Below are 22,558 nucleotides of genomic sequence, written 5' to 3'. Positions count from 1 at the left end.
AGTAGAAGGGGCAGACAGATGAAAGATGAAACTTAATGCATTCCAAAATGATATATTCTGATGAAATTAAAATCTATCAGTAGCACACATCTTTCTTCTGGGCAGGGACAGGTTAACATTCCCAGCCATTCTAAAGAAATATAACCAGAAGCTGTCATTCATAGGAACGCTTAGAAGCAAATGCTACAACTAAGAATAGATGAACACAAGAAATAAAAGGAAGATTAGGCTATTTGGCTCTTGTGCTTACTGTGCCATTCAATCAGATCACGACTGATATTTTACCCCAGTATTCTGGCTCCTTGTTCAAGATCTTTGTGAGATCCCGAAGGCCTGGCGAGTAGCCGCTCTGTTCCACTATTCAAGAAAGGAAATAGAGATAATCCTGGAGTCTGTGGACCAGTGAGTCTCATTTCAGTGGTGGGAGCAACTGGAGAATACTCTTAGAGACAATATTTATGAGTATTTTGGAAACCATGGCTTAATTTGGCACAGTCAGCAAGTTGCATCTCTGACTAACTTGATTGAGTTTTTCAAGGAGGCGATGAAAGTGGTTAGAAAAGTGGGTTAGTAAGTTTGCAGATGATACAAGGGTTGGTGGTGGTATGGATAGTGTAGAAGATTGCCAAAATATATAGTAGCAAAAAGATCAGTTGCAGATATGGGCAGAGAAATGGCATATGAAGTTTAATGCAGTCAAATATGCGTGTTGCACTTTGGGAGATCAAATAGAAAGGGACAGTACACTGTTAATTTAAAACTCTTAATTCATGATGTTGACAGGGATCTTGGTATTGAAGTCCACAGCTCCCTGAAAGAGGCTAATCAGGTTGATAGGATGGTAAAGGCATTATATTCTTGTTTGCCTTTGTATTTAACTTCTTAAAAATTGACATACGGTGCAGAATAGGCCCTTCGAGCCATGCCCAGCAATACCCTAATTTAATCCTAGCCTAATCACAATTTACAATGGCCAATTAACTTCCAACCAGTGAGCCTTTGGACTGTGGAGGAAACCAGAACACCCAGAGGAAACCCATGTGGTCATTGGGAGAACATGTAAACTCCTTACAGGCAGCGGCTGGAGTTGAACCCCGTTCACCTGTATTATTGAGGTTACAGAGAAGGTGCAGAAAAGGTTTACCAGGATGCTGTCTGGATTAGAAGGCATATTGTATAACGAGTGGCTGGAGCAGCAGAGACCGGGTAGAGACCCAACAGATAAGGTCTTGTGTAGGGAGATGCTGAGGTACATCCTAGGATGCGCTGGGACACATCTTTAGTGATGTAACCTGGAGTCATTGGTTATTTTGATTCCTTCAGCATCAGACACTCTTGCCCAGGTAACCTAGCCAGGGTTAGAAACATAGAAACACAGAAAACCTGCAGCACAATACAGGCCCTTTGGCTCACAAAGCTGTGCCAAACATGTCCTTACCTTAGAACTACCTAGACTTACCCATAGCCCTCCATTTTTCTAAGCTCCATGTACCTATCCAGGAGTCTCTTAAAAGCCCTTATTGTTTCCGCTTTCACCATCGCCGCTGGCAGCCCATTCCACACACTCACCACTCTCTGCGTAAAAAACTTACCCTCTGTACCTATTTACAAGCACCTTAAAACTGTGCCCTCTTGTGCTAGCCATTTCAGCCCTGGGACTATCCACATGATCAATGCCTGTCATTATCTTATACACCTCTATCAGGTCACCTCTCATCCTCCGTCGCTCCAAGGAGAAAATGCCGAGTTCCCTCATCCTAGTCTCATAAGGCATGCTCTCCAATCCAGGGAAATTCCTTGTAAATCTCCTCTGCACCCTTTCTATGGTTTCCACATCCTTCCTATGGAGAGGTGACCAGAATTGAGCGCAGTACTCTAAGTGGGGTCTGACCAGGGTCCTATATAGCTGCAACATTACCTCTTGGCTCTTAAACTCAGTCCCAGGATTGATGAAGGCCAACTTCTTAACCACAGAGTCAACCTGTGTAGCAGCTTTGAGTGTCCTATGGACTCGGACTCCAAGATCCCACTGATCCTCCACACTTCCAAGAGTCTTACCATTAATGCTATATCCTGCCATCATATTTGACCAACCAAAATGAACCACCTCACACTTATCTGGGTTGAACTCCATCTGCCACTTCTCAGTCCAGTTTTGCATCCTATCAATGTCCTGTTGTAACCTCTGACAGCCCTCCACACTATCCACAACACCCCCAACCTTTGTGTCATCAGCAAATTTACTAACCCATCACTCCACTTCTTCATCCAGGTCATTTATAAAAATCACAAAGAGTAGGGGTCCCAGAGCAGATTCCTGAGGCACACCACTGGTCACCAGCCTCCATGCAGAATATGACCCATCTACAGCCATTCTTTCCCTTCTGTGGGCAAGCCAGTCCTGGATCCACAAAGCAATGTCCCCTTGGATCCCATCCTCTTTACTTTCTCAATAAGCCTTGCATGGGGTACCTTATCAAATATCTTGCTGAAATCCATATACATCTACGGGTCTACCTTCATCAATGTGTCTAGTCACATCGTCAAAAAATTCAATCAGGCTCGTAAGGCACGACCTGCCTTTGACAAAGCCATGCTGACTATTCCTAATCATATCATGCCTCTCCAAATATTCATAAATTCTGCCTCTCAGGATCTTCTCCATCAACTTACCAACCACTGAAGTAAGACTCACTGGTCTATAATTCGTCCTGACGAAGGGTTCCAGCTCGAAACGTCGACCGATCTTTTCCACGGATGCTGCCCGACCTGCTGAGCTCCTCCAGCGTGTTGTGAGTGTTTGCTGGTCTATAATTTCCTGGGCTAACCCTACTCCCTTTCTTGAATAAGGGAAAAACATCCACAACCCTCCAATCCTCCGGAACCTTCCCCGTCCCCATTGATGATGCAAAGATCATCACCAGAGGTTCAGCAATCTCCTCCCTCGCTTCCCACAGTAGCTTGGTCTGGTCCGTGTGACTTATCCAACCTGATGCTATCCAAAAGCTCCAGCACGTTCTCTTCCTTAATACCTACATGCTCAAGCTTTTCAGTCCGCTGCCAGTCATCCCTGCAGTTGCCAAGATCCTTTTCCGTAGTGAATACTGAAGCAAAGTATTCATTAAGTACCTCTGCTATCTCCTCCGGTTCCATACACACTTTTCCACTGTCACACTTGATTGGTCCTGTTCTCTCATGTCTTATCCTCTTGCTCTTCACATACTTGTAGAATGCCTTGGTGTTTTCCTTAATCCTGTCCGCCAAGGCCTTCTCATGGCCCCTTCTGGCTTTCCTAATTTCATTGTTAAGCTCCTTCCTACAAGCCTTACAATCTTCTAGATCTCTATCATTACCTAGTTTTTTGAATCTTTCGTAAGCTCTTCTTTTCTTCTTGACTGGATTTACAACAGCCTTTGTACGCCACAGTTCCTGTGCCCTACCATCCTTTCCCTGTCTCATCGGAACATACCTATGCAGAACCCCACGCAAATACCCCCTGAATATTTGCCACATTTCTTCCGTACGTTTCCCTGAGAACATCTGTTTCCAATTTATGCTTCCAAGTTCCTGCCTGATAGCCTCATATTTCCCCTTACTCCAATTAAATGTTTCCCTAACTTGTCTGTTCCTATCCCTCTCCAATGCTATGGTAAAGGAGATAGAATTGTGATCACTATCTCTAAAATGCTCTCCCACTGAGAGACCTGACACCTGACCAAGTTCATTTCCCAATACCAGATGTACAGCCTCTCCTCTTGTCGGCTCATCTACACATTGTGTCAAGAAGCCTTCCTGAACACACCTAACGAACTCCACCCTATCTAAACCCCTCACTCTGAGTTGATGCCAATCAATGTTTGGGAAATTAAAATCTCCCACCACAACAACCTTGTTATTGTTACTCCTTTCCAGAGTCTCTCTCTATCTATCTGCTCCTCGATGTCCCTGTTACTATTGGGTGGTCAAAACACCCAGTAGAGTTATTGATCCCCTCCTATTCCTAACTTCCACCCAGAAGGACTCCGTAGACAACCCCTCCATGACTTCCTCCTTTTCTGCAGCCATAACACTATCTCTGACCAACAGTGCCACGCCCCTACCTCTTTTGCCTCCCTTCCTGTCCTTTCTGAAACATCTAAAGTACTTGAAGTAGCCGTTTCTGCCCCTGCACCATCCAAGTCTCTGTAATGGCCACAACATCATAGCTCCAAGTGCTGATCCATGCTCGAAGCTCATCTGCTTTATTCATAATACTTCTTGCATTAAAATAGACACATTGGTCTGAGTGCGTCCCTTCTCTATCACCTGCCTATCCTCCCTTTCGCACTGGCTTGTGTCCCAGCAGCACTGAGCCGCAGGTCACACCTCTTGTTATTTAATGTCCGTAATGTTTCAGTTTCTAGCACCACCCCCCAATAGTACATTCCAGGCTTTTACCATTGTCTAAAAAGCCTACCTCTGACATCGCTTCTAAACTCTCCTCTGCTAACCTTAAAAAAAATCCGCTGGTATCAGTTATGACATTCCCAGAAAGAATGTATTGGCTGCCCAATATTGTCACCTCTCATTCTCCTTTGCTCCAAAGAGAAAAGCTCTAGCTCACTCAATCTTGTCCAATCTTGACATGGAGAAATACAGAAGCAATTGTTTCATAATTACTGGAAAATTCACCGATCAACTGCAGTGTGTCTAGGCAATTATATAAAAAATACAAGCAAGCATAGGACAATTAAACTCCAAGACAAATAACAATTGCAATTCTACACCCCAATCCAATACCTTCTGAAAATGAGACCACAAGAACTGAAAACAAAATTCCAAGTATCATCTAACCAGAGTTTTATAGAGCTGTAACATGACCTCATGGCTCAACCTCACTCCCCCAACCAATGAAGACCGACATACTAGGCAACTTTGGACATTATTTTTTGTGGATTGAACTCCATTACAGCCCAGCACTGCATCCTATCAATATCCAAATTGTTTCTATGACAACCTTCTACGCTATCCAGAACACCACCAACTTTTGTGGCACTTGCAAACTTTCAAATTTCCTTCAACTTCCTCATCTAGGTCATTCATAAAATCAAAAAGAGCAGGAATCCCAGAACAGATCCCTGCGGAACTGGCAGCCTAAGCAGACAATGCATCTCCAACTGCTCATAATCCTGTCTCTGAGAATCCTCTTAAATAAATTGCCCACCAGTGGCATAAGACTCACTGGTCTATAATTCCCGAGGTTACCTCTATTCCGTTTCTATAACATTTGTCATCTTCAGTCTTCTGGTACTACTCCTGCAGCAGAGAGTGAGGTCCTTTAACATCTGCCGGACGATACTGAGGATGTTCTATGAGTCTGTGGTAGCCAGTGCAATCATGTTTGCTGTTGTGTGCTGGGGCAGCAGGCTGAGGGTAGCAGACACTAACAGAATCAGCAAACTCATTCATAAGGCCAGTGATGTTGTGGGGATGGAACTGGACTCTCTGACGGTGGTGTCTGAAAAGAGGATGCTGTCCAAGTTGCATGCCATCTTGGACAATGTCTCCCATCCACTACATAATGTACTGGTTGGGCACAGGAGTACATTCAGCCAGAGACTCATTCCACTGAGATGCAACATTCCTGCCTGTGGCCATCCAACTTTCCACTCATTCCTGCCTGTGGCCATCCAACTTTCCACTCATTCAAGTCATTCCTGCCTGTGGCCATCCAACTTTCCACTCCTCCCTTGGAGCGTCAGACACCCTGAGCCAATAGGCTGGTCCTGGACTTATTTCCTGGCATAATCTACATATTACTATTTACTATGGAATTAAGGGAGACAAGTAGTGAGATCGTGGAAACTGTACAGATCGAAAAGGAGGAGGTCCTTGCTGTCTTGAGGAAAATTAAAGTGGATAAATCCCTGGGACCTGACAGGGTGTTCCCTCGGACCTTGAAGGAGACTAGTGTCGAAATTGCAGGGGCCCTGGCAGAAATATTTAAAATGTTGCTGTCTACAGGTGAGGTGCCGGAGGATTGGAGAGTGGCTCATGTTGTTCCGTTGTTTAAAAAAGGATCGAAAAGTAATCCGGGAAATTATAGGCCAGTAAGTTTAATGTCCATAGTAGGTAAGTTACTGGAGGGAGTACTAAGAGACAGAATCTACAAACATTTGGATAGACAGGGACTTATTAGGGAGAGTCAACATGGCTTTGTGCGTGGTAGGTCATGTTTGACCAATCTATTGGAATTTTTCGAGGAGGTTACCGGGAAAGTGGATGAAGGGGGAAGGCAGTGGATATTGTCTACATGGACTTCAGTAAGGCCTTTGACAAGGTCCCGCATGGGAGGTTAGTTAGGAAAATTCAGTTGCTAGGTATACATGGAGAGGTGGTAAATTGGGTTAGACATTGGCTCAATGGAAGAAGCCAAAGAGTGGTAGTAGAGAATTGCTTCTCAGAGTGGAGGCCTGTGACTAGTGGTGTGCCACAGGGATCAGTGCTGGGTCCATTGTTATTTGTCATCTATATCAATGATCTGGATGATAATGTGGTAAATTGAATCAGCAAATTTGCTGATGATACAAAGATTGGAGGTGTAGTAGACAGTGAGGAAGGTTTTCAGAGCCTGCAGAGGGACTTGGACCAGCTGGAAAAATGGGCTGAAAAATGGCAGATGGAGCTTAATACAGACAAGGGTGAGGTATTGCACATTGGAAGGACAAACCAAGGTTGAACATACAGGTTTAATGGTAAGGCACTGAGGAGTGCAGTGGAACAGAGGGATCTGGGAATACAGATACAAAATTCCCTAAAAGTGGCGTCACAAGTAGATAGGGTCGTAAAGAGAGCTTTTGGTACATTGGCCTTTATTAATCAAAGTATTGATTATAAGAGCTGGAATGTTATGATGAGGTTGTATAAGGCATTGGTGAGGCCGAATCTGGAGTATTGTGTTCAGTTTTGGTCACCAAATTACAGGAAAGATATAAATAAGGTTGAAAGAGTGCAGGGAAGGTTTACAAGGATGATGCCGGGACTTGAGAAACTCAGTTACAGAGAAAGGTTGAATAGGTTAGGACTTTATTCCCTGGAGCGTAGAAGAATGAGGGGAGATTTGATAGAGGCATATAAAATTATGATGGGTATAGATAGAGTGAATGCAAGCAGGCTTTTTCCACTGAGGCAAGGGGAGAAAAAAACCAGGGGACATGGGTTAAGGGTGAGGGGGGAAAAGTTTAAAGGGAACATTAGGGGGAGCTTCTTCACACAGAGCGTGGTGGGAGTATGGAATGAGCTGCCAGACGAGGTGGTAAATGCGGGTTCTTTTTTAACATTTAAGAATAAATTGGACAGATACATGGATGGGAGGTGTATGGAGGGATATGGTCCGTGTGCAGGTCAGTGGGACTAGGCAGAAAATGGTTCAGCACAGCCAAGAAGGGCCAAAAGGCCTGTTTCTGTGCTGTAGTTTCTATGGTTCTATGGTAACTATTTATGGTTTTATTATTACTATTTAATTATTTATGGTGCAACTGTAACGAAAACCAATTTCCCCCGGGATCAATAAAGTATGACTATGACTAAAGATCAATACTCTGTCCCTGGGAACTTCTACATCTAATCTACTATATCTTAAAGTTTTTTTAGAATTTCCTGCATATCCTTTTTCTTAATGTCCCCATGTTCCAGCACACATGGGACAAGAACCCTCTGACTGGTGAATACTGAAGCAAAATATTCATGAAGGACCTCCCCTACCTCCTCCAACTCGAGTCACTTATTTCCTCTTCTATCCCTGATCAGTCCTACCCTTACTCAAGTCATCCTCCTGTACCTCAAATAGAATAACTTGGGCTTTTCCATTATAGAACATAGAAACATAGAACATAGAAAGACTACAGCACAATACAGGCCCTTTGGCCCACAAAGCTGTACCGAACATGTACTTACTTTAGAAATTACCCATAACTCTCTATTTTTCTAAGCTCCATGTACCTATCCAGGAGTCTCTTAAAAGACCCTATTGTGTCCGCCTCCACCACCGTCGCCGGCAGTCCATTCCACACACTCACCATTCTCTCCGTAAAAACCTTACCCCTGACATCTCCTCTGTACCTACTTCCAAGGACCTTTAAACTGTGCCCTCTCATGCTAGCCATTTCAGCCCTGGGAGAAAGTCTCTGACTATCCACACGATCAATGCCTCTCATCATCTTATACACCTCTATCAGGTCACCTCTTATCCTCCGTCGCTCCAAGGAGAAAAGGCCAAGTTCACTCAACTTATTCTCATAAGGCATGCTCCCCAATCAAGCAACTTGTAAATCTCCTCTGCACCCTTTCTATAGTTTCCACATCCTTCCTGTAGTGAGGTGACCAGATCTGAGCACAGTACTCCAAGTGGGGTCCTATATAGCTACAACATTACCTCTCGGCTCTTAAATTCAATCCCACGATTGATGAAGGACAATACACTAATGCCTTCTTAACCACAGAGTCAACCTGTGCAGCAGGTTTGAGTGTCCTATGGACTCGGACCCCAAGATCCCTCTGATCCTCCACACTGCCAAAAGCATATATTTTGCCATCATATTTGACCTACCAAAATGAACCACCTCACACTTAATCTGGGTTGAGCTCTATCTGCCACTTCTCAGCCCAGTTTTGCATCCTATCGATGTCCTGCTGTAACGTCAGACAGCCCTCCACACTATCCACAACATCCCCAATGATCAGCAAACTTACTAACCCATCCCTCCACTTCCTCATCCAGGTCATTTATTAGAATAATCCTATCCATCAAGCCCTTCTCATGCCCCATTCTAGCTGTCCTAATTCCATTCTTAAGCTCCTTCCCAGCTATCTTCTCTGTATTTATTTATGGGCTTTCGGTAAGATGGTGGCACGTATATACGCAGCAGTCTCTCAGGGGCCAACCAAAGGTACTTTTCTCTTTGTTTTTATACATAGTGAGACTACTCTTGTCTACACGTATAGCAGGTCTACCACATCAGTGAGCTGCTCATTATTAGGAGTAGCCAGCCGGTATGTCGTAAGTGCCGGCTGGTGGTTCAAAGAAGGCGAGTTTGCCTTTCAGGTTGAGGAAGGTGAGAAGGGCTGTCATTGATGAGGATGTCGAGTTGGGCCATCAGGCCGAGGGATTCAAGTCGGGCTGTTGGGACGCAGGAGGAGCTGGATTGGGTTCAGAAAAGCTGACCTGGGTGGAGACCATGCTGCTGCTTGCTACTCGGAGGCACCGGATTTGGTACCTTCAAGTTGGCATGAAGGCAGCATTTAGTGAAACCGTGAGTGACTGTTTTGGACCTTTCTTTTGTGATCGCAAGACCCTGTTGGACATTGATTGTTTTGTGGTGAGACGGGTGGTGAGGCAGCAGTTTTGCCTCAGCTGTAGCAAGGACTAGGCCTCATGCAGGCTTCTGGTCTTGGAAGGCCTCTCTTATTGGTGCTGTCCTCCAGTGTTCCATCAATTGTGGGACTTGTTGCTCAGGGTCTTGGACTAAAAATGAGTTTTCTTGCATGACTATGTTCTTTGTTTTTTCTTTCTTGTTATTTTGAATGTGCATGTATGTTTTTGCACCTTTGCCCAGAGGAATGCTGTCTTGTTTGGCTGTATCCATGTATGGTTTGAATGATAGTTAAATTTGATTATTGACATACAGTGTGGAACAGGCTCTTCCAGCCCTTTGTACCGCACTGCCCAGCAACCCCGCAATTTAATCCTAGCTGATTGATGGGACAATTTACAATGGCCAATTAACCTACCAACTGGTATGTCTTTGGACTGTGGGAGGAAACTGGAGCACCTGGAGGGAACCCATGTGGTCACGGGGAAAACATCCGAAGTTCACCTTGTACTTTGTCAGAAATCCTTCCTGGGCACAGCTAACAAATCCACCCCGTCCAAACCTTATACACTAAGGATGTGTCAATCAATATTAGGGAATTGAAATCACCCAAGAATCTACTTCCTAATCTGCTCTTCAATATTTATGTTGATATTGGGTGACTATGGAATACTCTCAGTAGAACGATTGCTGCTTTCCTGTTTCTAATTTACACTCACACTGTCTGTAGATGATCCCTCCATGATGTCTTCCCTTTCTGCAGCTGAGATACTATCTCTGATTAGTAGTGCCACTTCCCCACCTCTTTTACCAACCTCCTTATCCTTTTGAAGCATGAAACCATGGAACGTTTGGCAGTCATTCCTGCTGTTGTGACAGCCAAGTCTCTGTAATGGCCACAGCATTACCATTCCATATACTGATCCATTATCTAAGTTCATCACCCTTGTTCCTGATACTCATTGCATTAAATGGGCCCATCCAACAAACTACAATTATGCCCTCTCCCCTGTCCGTCTTTCCTCAGAGTATGCTGCATCTACCTTTACACCACTTTGACATATCACTCTAATTCTCAATCTCCTGCCAACCTAATTTAAATCCTCCCTAACAGTTTTAGCAAACCTCCCCACAACGATATTGGTCCCCAAAGCCCCCATCTCCCTCCCCCACACAAGCAGTAGCAAAAGTATCAATCCTCCCCCCACCTGCTTCAGCAAAAGCAGCAGCTCCCACCACCCACCATGCAAGCAATAGCAATGCTCTTCAGAGACCAAGAACTGGAGTGCATCAAAAAAATCACTGTACAGTGCAACACTTCAACATGCCACAAATGAGGGAGAGAGAGATATCGCTCCTGCCACGGCCAGAGGGAGACCAACAGCTCGCTGTTTCGAGGTTACAGTCTGCAGCGTCACTTATTCTGACAGCAGCATACACTGCTGTCTCGATGTTCCAATCTCTCACAAGGCTTCAGGCGGCAACACCGGCAAGGAATTGGGCCTCCGAGTGAGAATCAACCATTGGGATCTCTTCCCCAGAAGAGATCCCAATGATCTGCAAACCTTGCACCAATTCTTCAGCCACATATTCATCTGCCAAATTATCTGATTCTTACCCTTCCTTTCAATCTTCTTTTATTGATTTAAAAGAATAAGGATAAATACAAACCAGTGGAGAGGTTATCTCAAATACATAAATCAATAATAGAACAAACAAAGAAAGGAATATACACTGTCAAGAGTTTGTTGATCTTCAACAGATATTCTAGGAAAATCAATCTTTTGTAAAAAGGCATTCATTTTAGAAGGATCAGCTGGAAACTGAGATTTATAAAGTTCACTGTAAAAGTCTTGAAAAAGTTTATTAATGTCTTCATAATTACAAACTAAACTACGAATTTTTAAAATTTGTCTTTTAGCTCCAGCTGCCTTTAATTGGGATGCTAATAGCTTATTATTTTTACCTCCAAGCACATAAAATTGGCTTTTCAATTTAAGCAAATTTCTTTCAATAGGATAAGTTAATAGTAAATTATATTGTGGTTGAAGTTCAACCCTTTGTTTAAATAAATCAATGTTAGGAGAGATTGCATAAATATTATCCAAGTCTTCAATCTGTTTTGAAATCTTATCTAACCCTGTTTTTGTCTGTTTCTCAAGCTTAGCTAAATAGGAGATTATCTGACCTTGCAAATATGTTTTAGATGTATCCCATATAATCAATTTTGACACATCTCCCGTATTGCTAAAAAGAAAAAAATCTTTTATCTGAGTCTCAATAAATTTGACAAAGTCCGAGCTTTGTAATAAATTTTCCGGAAAACGCCAGGGCAAGTTTGCAGTACTGACATCATTCAACTCAAAAGCTAAGCTTAAAGGCGCATGATCCGAAACAACGATAGTATCATATTCACAATTCCGGACTTTGGACAGAAATTGGAAATCAGCTATAAAATAATCGATTCTCAAATATTTTTTGTGAACATGTAAATAAAAGGAATTATCTCTGTCATTAGGATGTAGATGTCTTCAGATTTCGATCAAACCATAATCAATTAAAAAAGAGTTAATAAGTGATGCTGAACAACTCAGAAGCTGCTGATTGGTTGAACTCTTGTTTATCAAAGGATTTAAACAACAGTTAAAATCACCACCCATTAACAACATATATTCATTTAAATCTGGCAATAACCCAAATACTGCTCCACCATTAAATTATATCGTGGCTGATCTGGCCATGGACTCCTCTCCACTTACTTGCCTTTTTGCCATAACTCTTAATTCCCTTACGATGTAAAAATTAAGGTTCACATAAGGTTATTGCCCGATCTTTAAATGAAAAAGGAGGAACCTTATACAATTTAGTTCCATGCTGTAGTCCTAAGTAGTAGTTATTTTTAGTCTGGCATAATGGATTCTGGATTTAAACTTTGGACTTCTAAGGGTATTTTGCATCTAGGTGATTTGTTTGATGAAGGAGCAATGATGTCTTTTAGTCAGATAGTACAGAAATTTCACATGCCCAACAACGATCTTTCTTGTTTCTTTCAGATAAGAGATTATTTACAGAAAAAAAACATCATTGTTAACTGATTACTATAGTTCTGACATAGAAAAGAGGGTGTTTCGTTCTAAAGGTGAAGTCTCTATTAGTACTTTTTACAGATCCTGAGGGAATGTTCTTGTGGAGAGGCTGAGCGGCTTGGAAGGGTCTGAGAGGAAGAGCTGGGAGTAGAAATTACAGCTGAAACATGGGAAGACATCTGTGATAATGCAAAGAAGATTTCAGTTTGTAATAGAACTAAAGCAGGGGTCCCCAACCTTTTTTGCACTGCAGACCAGTTTAATATTGACAATATTCTTGCGGACCAGCCGACCTGGTGGGGGGGGGGGGGGTAGGGAGGCGGGGTAGGGTTGCCAACTGACAAGAGTAGCAGTCAAATACGTCGTGTTTACCCTGCAAAGACTACAATGACCATCAAGCCTTACGCGGGCACCAGTGCGCATGCGTGTACCAGCCGATTTTTTTTTTCTCTGCAAATCGGTTTTGGTGATTCCATTCGGGGGAAGGGGTTAATCACGACCGGATTGCAGGGGATAAGTGGCTAATACACTCAATTTCGTTTCTAAAATGATTTATCTAACGAATTTAATATTAAACACACAGCGCATATTTCCTCGCATGAATATAGCGATAAGTCAATTATCAGGGGAGGGCAGGGGAGCTTGAACTAAGTGTTGAACGAACTTCCAGTAGAAGTGGTAGAGGTAGGTTCGATATTATCATTTAAAGAAAAATTGGATAGGTATATGGATAGGAAAGGAATGGAGTGTTATGGGCTGAGTGCAGGTCGGTGGGACTAGGTGAGAGTAGCGTTCGGCACGGACTAGAAGGGTAGAGATCGCATGTTTCCGTGCTGTAATTGTTATATGGTTATATAAGTAAGTCAATAGCATCATAGCATTTTAAGTAACGTTTGGATATTAAACACACAGCGGATATTTTTCCCATATGAACATATGAACATTGCAACAGACCAATATCGCTGAATCAGTGGGAGCCCTGGGTTTGTTTTCCTGCAACAAGACGGTCCTATCGAGGGGTGATGGGAGACAGCGATACTCGAAGGGAGTTTCTTATGTCCAGTCTATTCTGCAATTTGGTTTTCGTTACATTCATTGCAGAAAACTACGCTTCGCAGAGATATGTTGGAAATGGAAGCAACGTTTTCAGTGCTTTCGTGGCTATCTCAGGATATTTAGCCCTGACCTTGATCCAGAATGCCGGCAGAGATGTTATATCAAACATACTTTACAGCCCGCCGTCAGTTGCAAGCTCGAGGAGTTGATCTCCTTCCCACGCTGACATGGATGTCGCGTGTGTAATGACCTCGCGTGCATTCAAGCTCAACAGTGGGCGTGACAGGGAATGTGGAAAGGTGCAGCTGACTCCTATCGCCAAATCATATTGTTTCCTCGCGGCCCGGTACCGGTCCGCAGCCCGGTGGTTGGGGACCGCTGAACTAAAGCATTGCAGTTCAAAATTCTGCATGGAGCCTATCTGACTCCAGATCGTCTCTCAAAATTAAAGACAGGGGTTTCTCCAATGTGTTCTAAATGTAAAGTAAATACTGGAACTTTCATCCACTGTTTTTGGACTTGTCCCAAACTTCAGGCATTCTGGAGTGATATTTTGGGTGAAATGGAAAAGATTCTGAAGATGGAGCTTGAACTGGACCCAGTGTCTTTTCTCTTAGGCTTACCCAGCAGTCATATTATTAATGCACATCAGAAAAAACTTTTTAACATCCTGACTTTTTGTGCAAGGAAGAACATTTTCCTTTGTTGGATATCCGATAAGGCCCCTGGGCCTTTTGGTTGGTGTAAATTAATCATGGAATACATTCCTTTGGACTTTTTGACATGTATGGTACACTAAAATACAAATAGTTTTCATAAAACATGGCAACTTTTTCTGCAGTATATAGATGTAAACCTGTGTGCTATACTAATAAGGGCTTTTTTATAGGATGTTGTGGTGATGTCTGTATTTTGATGGAAGTGTTCTGATACCTGTAAATATAAGTGTATCTGGAAATTGAAAGTTTCATTATGCTGAGCAAAATAAAAATTTTTTTTAATAATTTCTTTTTTAAAATGTTGTCTGCACTGTCATTTAAACAACTGAGTTTTAGGAGAATGAGACATACTGTAAATGTTTTATTAGTCTATTCTTATGTACAAAGGTTTGTGGGAGATCCACTCATGTTATTTCTTTTTTAATGTTGATTTAGACCTACAACAACTGTAGCTGCATTCAAGCACCTTTTAAACAGGGCTATGCTGTTCCTGGACACTGCAAGGTCAGCTGTTCCAATTTGCTTCTCATTGTGGTCTTTGGCCTCTCTTTAATTGGGCTGACAGCCTCACTCACCCACAATCCCCTCTACATGTTGGTGCTGCGGTAAGTATTTGAAACTATTATTTTCCCCTCTCCCAGATCTCCACCTCATATCTATTTCTTACATCAAACATTTGTCCATCTATCCTAATGTAGTATTAAATACCTCCTTTGGTGTGGTATTAATTTAAAAGTGGTGACGCATATGGCAAACCCTTTGAGATCTAACATTATTGAAGAAATGCAAAATACTGTGTTTTCATTCACATACAAATTAATTAAGGCCCTTTCTTTTATGGGTAATAAATATGTATGTAGTATTTGCAATCAAAATATGCCTTTTTCAGTTCAATACCATACTTCAATTTTATGTTATAGAATCATGCCACACAGAAACAGTGCCTTTGTCCCACCTTATGGTGATCCAACTTACTAGCATAAGTACCTTGGCGTTCTTAATGTTGAGAACATTCGAGGATATGCTGTTAAGCTTAGAGGGGGTAAACTTAAAGACAATGTGAGAAGTAATTTTTTTATGCAGAACATGGTAGATGCCTGGAATGGATTACCAAGGTTTGTAGTGGAATCAGGTAGTCTGGTGGAATTTACGAAGCTTTTAGATGGCACCAGCGAACGATTCCTCAGGGGACAGCTTCCAGTTTTTCTGTCTTCTACTTGTTCTTTATATCTTCATTTTGTTTTTGAAACTGTTGGAGCCTGTGACTTATAGTCTGTAGTTCAATCATGATGGCTACTGCTCTGCTGTCCCTGAGCAAACTCCACGAGAGAAATGCAAATAAGAGCTTCCATGAGGAGCAGGTCAGAGATGAAACAAGGGGCCATGATTGACTACATTTCTTGCCAATTAAAGTGTTGAAGAGGATTGAAACATCAAGGCAAATGCAGAGGAGAGCAAGTGGTTCTCAGAGAGGCCACAAGTTTGAGTCACTACCTTCGGAGGACCTGTTGGTTCGAGTTGCTGCCCTCCGATGGGCTGTTGGTTTGAGTCACTATTCTTGGAGGGGCTGCTGGTTCGAGTCACTGCCTTCAGAGGGGCTGCTGGTTTGAGTCACTGCTGGCGGAGGGGCTGCTGGTTCGTGTTGCTTCCCTCAGAGTGGCCACTGGTTCGAGTAGCTGCCCTCAGACGGGCCACTGGTTCGTCTCACTAGCCTTGGAGGTGTCACTGATTTGTGTCGTTGCCCTCAGAGGGACCGCTGGGTCCTGATGCTCTCAGAGATATTATCAAAATTCTGAGATTTATGCATTGAACTGTAGTCCATACTGGCCTCCTTCAGTTCAACGTTTTTCTTGAGTTCATGACCATTCCTTCTTGTTGCCGATTGGCTGGCTGGGAGTTTGGGTGATCTTTAGTTTTTGTGTGAAGGAGGCGTTGGAGGTGTTTGGGGTTTGAGAGGTTTAGTTTTTCTTTTTATGCAGTGGAGGGGGAATTTATGTCTTTCTTTCAGCTACTTCTGTGGCTTTTTGTATTTTATGGCTATGTGGAGAAGACAACTGACAGGTATTCTGCACACATACTTTGATAACATATGGAACCTTTGGACCTTTAAATGAATGAGAAATGTTGTTCTTTAGGGATAGTTTTGGGGGCCGAGAGGGGATATCGGAGTCAGGTTAGAGATTAAGGACAGCAATGTGGAGGAAGTAGAGGTCAGGTTCAAGTCTAGGCCTCTGCTCCATATTCAAAGACCATTGGCGTAGAAGTGTGATGACAAACACTTTGGACAAAGACCAGTGAGGACATGGGCTGATGGTACCCTGGATATGCAATTCAGTGAGTCCAGAGTTCGAGGCCTGGAGCTCAAGGTACCGTCATCTGTGAGTCCTAGAGTCAATATCAGAGATTGAAGCCCAAAGGTCAATTAGAAGTCTGAAAGTTAAAGCTTGATGGCCAAACCCATGGGTTTGAGAGTTCACTGAGGAAATTAAAGGCCCAATATCTGTGAATCCACTGGAAGCCCAGAGGTGGCCTTTCATGGGGTAGAAGTACTGTTGGTGTGAATGGGTGGGTTGGTGGAAAGGAGTTGTTGCTTCGTTGCTGTTGTTCTATTGTTGTTGCATGTATTGTTCTGCTGAACTTTGTTGGCATGCTGTGTTAGTGTCAGAATGGGTGGCAACACTTGTGGGCTGCCCCCAGCACATCCTTAGGTTGTGTTGGTTGTTAAGGCAAATGACACATTTAACTGTGTTTTGATGTCCATGTGATCAGTAACTGAATCTAAATCTGAATCACCTTCGCATCGTGTTTTCACATTTGGCTGCTCTGCCTAACTGATGTGGCAGTTTAGGTCTGTGAAAATTAGGCCTGTAATTGTTGATTTGTCCGAAATTAGCTAGCTGAACCCAGCTTAAGGAAAACTGCATTCTTAGGCACAGGAAATGAAAACTGCCCAGCAATCTAGTCCCAGTCACTGTCTGTCTACTCTGCCGGAAGTCTCAATATAGTATATGTATATTTGTATTGAAGGAGGCTGAGGAAGGACCTGATAGAAATGTACAAAATTCTGAGGAGTGCAGAGAAGCATTAATAGTAGGAAATCTTTTGCCATAGCAGACACATCTAAAGCCAAAGGCCATAATTTTAAAGTAAGGGTGAGAGGTTTACAGAGGGTCTGAGAAGGAATTCTTTCACCCAAAATGTAGTTGTAATCTGTAATGTACTGGCTGAGTAGGTGGTGGAGACAGGTACTATGTCACAACAGTTGAGAAGTTTCTAAACAAGCACTTGAATTACCATGGCTGCAGAACAAATATTGGTAAATGGGACTAGTACAGTACATGGGACAAAGGGCTTGTTTCTGTGTTGTGTGAACAACTTTAATATAAGGTGGAATACTGAGCTCCAAAATCAGTTGCCACATATTTACAATGCATCTTTAAAGTTGTGATGACTGCTAATCTGAAGGTTCACTTGTAAAACTAGATACACAAGTTGCTGTTAGACATGATATTATTTGATGCTTCCTTTGTAGAAATAACTAAAACAGTAACATTTTAACCTTTGATTTTCATTGATTCATTGACAAAACCAACAGAATCGATTTTTAGCTGACGAAAAGAGACTGTACAGTCCAATTTCACTTACGTTTATCCAAAGTTTAAGTGTGTACTTTTTGAAATTTTGACTTTAAAACTATTTGGGAGGAAGGTATCTGCAGAATAGTATAGCACAAATGAAACACATAAACTTCAGACCTAGATCTCTCAAGCTTTTTCAAATTAGGTTCTTGTGACTGGTATCCTTGTTCAAGAGATAAGGGCAAAAGGATACCTACTGTATATTACTTCCCAAGTTGGGATCCTTTGTAGATAGGAGGATCTTAGTACTGATGGAGATTCATTTATAATCAAGTAAGAGGTAGGGATGTCAATACTGATTGGATTGTATTTGGGATGCTTCCTTTGTCTAACCATTTCTAACTTACCAGTTTTTGCCACAGCCAGTTACTAATAGTGCCGACAATGCACATATTCCTGTATGTGCCAGAAATTGTTCTGTCTAATAAGTGTTTATTAGAATATTTTGCATACTGTATATATGCTAGGTGCTCATTTCATTATGAATTTGCTGTTAAGAATCAGAATAAAGTAAAAATGGGAAAATAAACTCACATGTAATTCAGCTGAAATGTATTATCCATTTTCAGCCAATAAAACATTCAGCTATTAGTTTAATAGTCGTAAAGATTATTGGTCTTGGATCCCCAAATAGGTAGCTATAAGAGCATGAGAAAAGAAAACTATTTACCTCCTCTGAGAGTGAAGGATAGCTTATCAGGTGAGCTCATGTGTGTATCTTCCATGTTAAGAAGAAAAAACTTTGCTAATTTGTTTGGAGTAAAAGAGTAAAGCTCACTTTTTTCCACGACCCAGAACAAATCTTGCTGGAGTCCAAGTTTCTAACTTTCAACCTCTTGGAAGGAAAATGTGATGGAGGAAAATATCTATGTGCATGTGTAATCAAAATAAAAAGATTGTGATTGACAATTGGCTCATATTAAATTTTATCTCAAAGCACATGCTGCAATTTTTACATGAAAAAATTTGAAACCATTTTTTTTTTCACTTTTGCTTTCCATAGGTTAGTGAGACCTGAAGAAAAATCTTTTGCAATAGGAATTCAATTTCTATTGATGAGGGCAATTGGTGAGTAGGGAATGCTTGTTGCATTACCCATAATGAAATGAATCATATAATTTGAATTTTGAATATTTTTCTGTTTCTGTCCAAATTGGAAAAAATGGTAACATATATTCTATGTGATAAACTAGATCAGCAACTTTTGGGATGACACCAAGATTAGGGGTGTAATCCTGAGCCGAGCAGGCTCAAGCACAAAGCTGTTCTAAAAAGCCATCTCATAGGCATTCAACAAACTCCATCTCTTGTGATCCGACACCAACCTGATTTTCCAATCCCCTTGCATTTTGAAGTCCTCTATTACAATTTTGTCATTACCCTTATTATATGCCTTTTCCAGCTCCCTTTGCAATCTTAACCCCTCATCTTGTCTACTATTTGAAGACTTATATATGATTGCATTTTCTTCATCCACAATAACTCAACATTCTCTGACCTTATGTCACCTCTTTCTAAAGATGTAATTCCATCTATTACCAACAGAGCCACACCACCGCCTATGCCTTCCTGCCTGTCCTTTTGATACAAAGTATATCCTTTGATGTTAAGATCCCAACTATGACCTTCTTTCAGCCACGTCTCAGAGATGCCCACAAAGTCATACCAACCAATTTGTAATTGTGTCACGAGTTTGCCCACCTTATTCCGAATGCTACGTGCTTTTAAATACAGCACCTTCAGTCCTGCATTCTTCGCCGTTTTCAAATTTGCCTTTGTGGTACAATTTAACTCTTTACTCTGTCTGCATTTGTACCCAGTCATTAGCTTGTCCTTCCTTACGTTCATGTAACATCATCTACTTGTAAATCTGCTGGCTCACTCTCAATTCTATCATACTGGTTCACATCCCCCGCCATATTAGTTTAAATCACTCTCAACAGCTCTGGTAAACCTGCCCACAAGAATATTGGTCCCCCTCGGATTCAAGTGCAACCCGTCCCTTTTGTACAGGTCTCACCTGCCCAGAATAGATTGCAATTATCCAGAAATCTGAATCCCTGTCCCCTGCTCCAATTCTTCAGCCACCCATTTATCTGCCACCTCATTCTATTCCTATCCTCTTTGTCGTGTGGCACAGGCATTAATCCTGAGATTACTACCCTTGATGTCCTGCTTCTCAGCTTCCTTCCTAATTGATTGTATTCTTTTTTTTCAGGACCTCGTCCCTTTTTCTACTGATGTTGGTATCAATATGTATCACAACTCCTGGCTCCTTGCCCTCCTTGAAAATGGTGTCATAGGTAGTGTTGTATTGAGAGCTTGTATTGAGAATTGAATTGTATTGAGAACACTGACCTTCATAAATCAAAGTATTGAGTACTGGAGTTTGGATGCTATGTTGAAGTGGTATAAGACGACGGTTCAGCCTAATGTGGACTGTAGTATGCAGTTCTGGTCACCGATAAATGCAAGTAAGCTTTTACCACTGCATTTGGGTGAGACGAGAAACTAGAGGTCATGAGTTAAGAATGAAAGGTGAAATATGTAAGGGGAGCTTTGAGGGAGATCTTCTTTGCTAAGAGGATAGTGTGAGTGTTGAACGAGCTGTCAGCAGAAATGGTAGATAAGAGTTCAATTGCAACATATAAGAGAAATTTGAAGAAGTATATTGATGGGACAGGTAAGGAGGGCTATGGTCCAGGTGCAGGTGGATGGGATGAGCACAACAATAAATTAGCACGGACTATATGGGCCAAATGGCTTGTTTCTGTGCTGTATCAAAGAAGGTAAAAGGGGACTTTATTTAGATGCTAAGGCTACAAATGCCATTAGTTGTTCAACTTTGATAAATTTGGTTCACTGAGATGCTTGTTTTAATCACTTGAATACGGATGTGATAGCATTAAAAGGCTTTATAGAGTTATACAATACGGAAATAGGCCCCTTGGCACTACTGATCCATCTTGGTTGGCTTGGATACCTGAGGGCTGAAGAGCCTTTTTCTGTGCTGTGGAACAATATGTCTCTATGACCAAGATGCCCATCCATATCATTCCGATAATGTGTGGCTGAATATTTGGTGCAGGGGCAGGGTTTCAGATTTGTAAATTATTGGGATTACTTCTGGGAAAGGTAGGAACAGGAGAAAAAGGATGGGTTATGCCTGAACTTGAGTGGAACCAATATCCTTTTGGGCAGATTTTCTAGGGTTGTTGAGGGTTTAAATTAGTTTGGCAGGTGGATAGGAATCAGAATGATAGGTCAGAGGATGGGGCAATTGATATACAGCTAGGTGCAACCTGTAGAAGGACTGTGAGGAAGGAAGAATAGTTGAGAGAGCAAAATTGCTGTCAGTGGGATGGATGTTATGTCCATTATGGCTGACACAAGGACAGGAATGGTTGCTCTATGTTCTGGGGTTCAGATGTTTCAAAAGGGACAGGGAGGGAGGGAAAGTTGGAGATTCGCATTGCTTATCAGAGTCAGTATCATAGTTTCTCTCTTCTGAATCTCTGTTGAATTTGTGCATCCCCTGCATGTAAATTGACAGTTAAGAAGGGAAATCAGAGTATCTATAGGTAAGTTTTGTCTTCCCTGTGTTTCTCAATATTTGAAGAAGCACAGGGAGCAGTGTCACTTTGACACTGACCATATTTCAAAGTCAGCTGAAAATTCAACAACTAGGATCTGAAGTATCCAACAGCAAGGACCCAGAGTCTATAACAGCAAGGATAAGTAGAACAGCCGCAAGGAATTTAAACTATTAGGAGTAAAAAGCAGAATCATATTGCATATTGGTAATAGTGTTTGAACGTATGAGTAATAGTTGTTGAACCAGTGGAAGGTATGGGTGTCAGAATTTATGAGACATTGAGTTGGCTGAACTATGTTCTTTCTTCCGAAGTCAAGCAATGAGGCTTCAGCCCAAATGCATGTTCAGTTTGTCTTTGTTTTCTTCAAATATATGCTGTATTAGAGCTTTGACCAGTGACCCATCTGGATCTTGGAAGTTTGAGAGGTCCACTGCTGGGTAGAAAAAGGCAGCAGTGGGTTGCAGCAGCGAAATTAAGTTCTGACCAGCAACCACCTTGCATTTGTGGTTGATTAGCAAGAGCAAATTAAAGGAAGACGGGCAAGCATAATGGCCATTGTCCGAGTAAACAGAGTCAGAGTGGTGATCTTGAGACTTCAGCTCTTCGAGGCTTCTGTGAAAAGGAGGCTTCAGTCAGAGAAGGCAAAGAAAAGAAAAACTCTTCGTTAATCAACACACACAAAATGCTGGAGGAACTCGGCAGGCCAGGCAACATCTATGGAAAACAGTCGACGTTTCAGGTCCTGCCAAAGGGTCCTTCAGCATTTTGTGTGTGTTGTTTGGATTTCCAGCATCTGCAGATTTTCTCTTGATGTCGAAGGCAGGGAGACCTCCAGTGTCTGACAACTAAAATTGCAAGGAGTGCATCCAGCTGTAATTTCTAACAATTAAGGAGTTGGAGCTGGAACTGGATGATATCTGGAACATTTGGGAGGCTGAAGGGGTGATAGTTAGGACATGTAGAGAGGCAATTACACCCAGTGTGCAGGATACAGTAAACTGGTGACAGCCAGGAAGGGGAAAGGGGTTAAGGAGCCAGTGCAGAGTACCCCTGTGGCCATTCCTGTCAACAACGGGTATATCACTTTGGGTACTGCTGAGTTTGACCTAACCG

The 22,558-nt window shown here is 42.2% G+C and overlaps 1 protein-coding gene across 7 annotated transcripts in view; it reads left to right on the top strand.

Annotated features, from left to right (window-relative positions):
• Positions 1-22,558, top strand: part of LOC140196509 (solute carrier organic anion transporter family member 2A1-like) — a 407,319-nt gene that overhangs the window by 326,992 nt on the left and 57,769 nt on the right. For 5 of the 7 annotated variants that reach the window (XR_011885727.1, XR_011885728.1, XM_072255831.1 and 2 more), the window contains 2 exons: positions 14,647-14,816; positions 18,853-18,917. Coding sequence is in view for 3 of the 7 variants with exons in the window: in XM_072255831.1 (XP_072111932.1) it covers positions 14,647-14,816; positions 18,853-18,917 (235 nt within the window). In the remaining 4 variants the exon portion in view is untranslated. Of the gene's footprint in view, positions 1-14,646; positions 14,817-18,852; positions 18,918-20,067; positions 20,153-22,558 lie in introns of all 7 variants that reach the window. The other 2 variants (XR_011885729.1, XR_011885730.1) reach the window with 1 other exon arrangement.

Source organism: Mobula birostris, chromosome 4, assembly GCF_030028105.1.
Source record: "Mobula birostris isolate sMobBir1 chromosome 4, sMobBir1.hap1, whole genome shotgun sequence".
Lineage (NCBI taxonomy): Eukaryota > Metazoa > Chordata > Chondrichthyes > Myliobatiformes > Myliobatidae > Mobula > Mobula birostris.
Note: the sequence above shows the minus strand (reverse complement) of the source record. Positions and strands in the feature narration are given on the sequence as shown.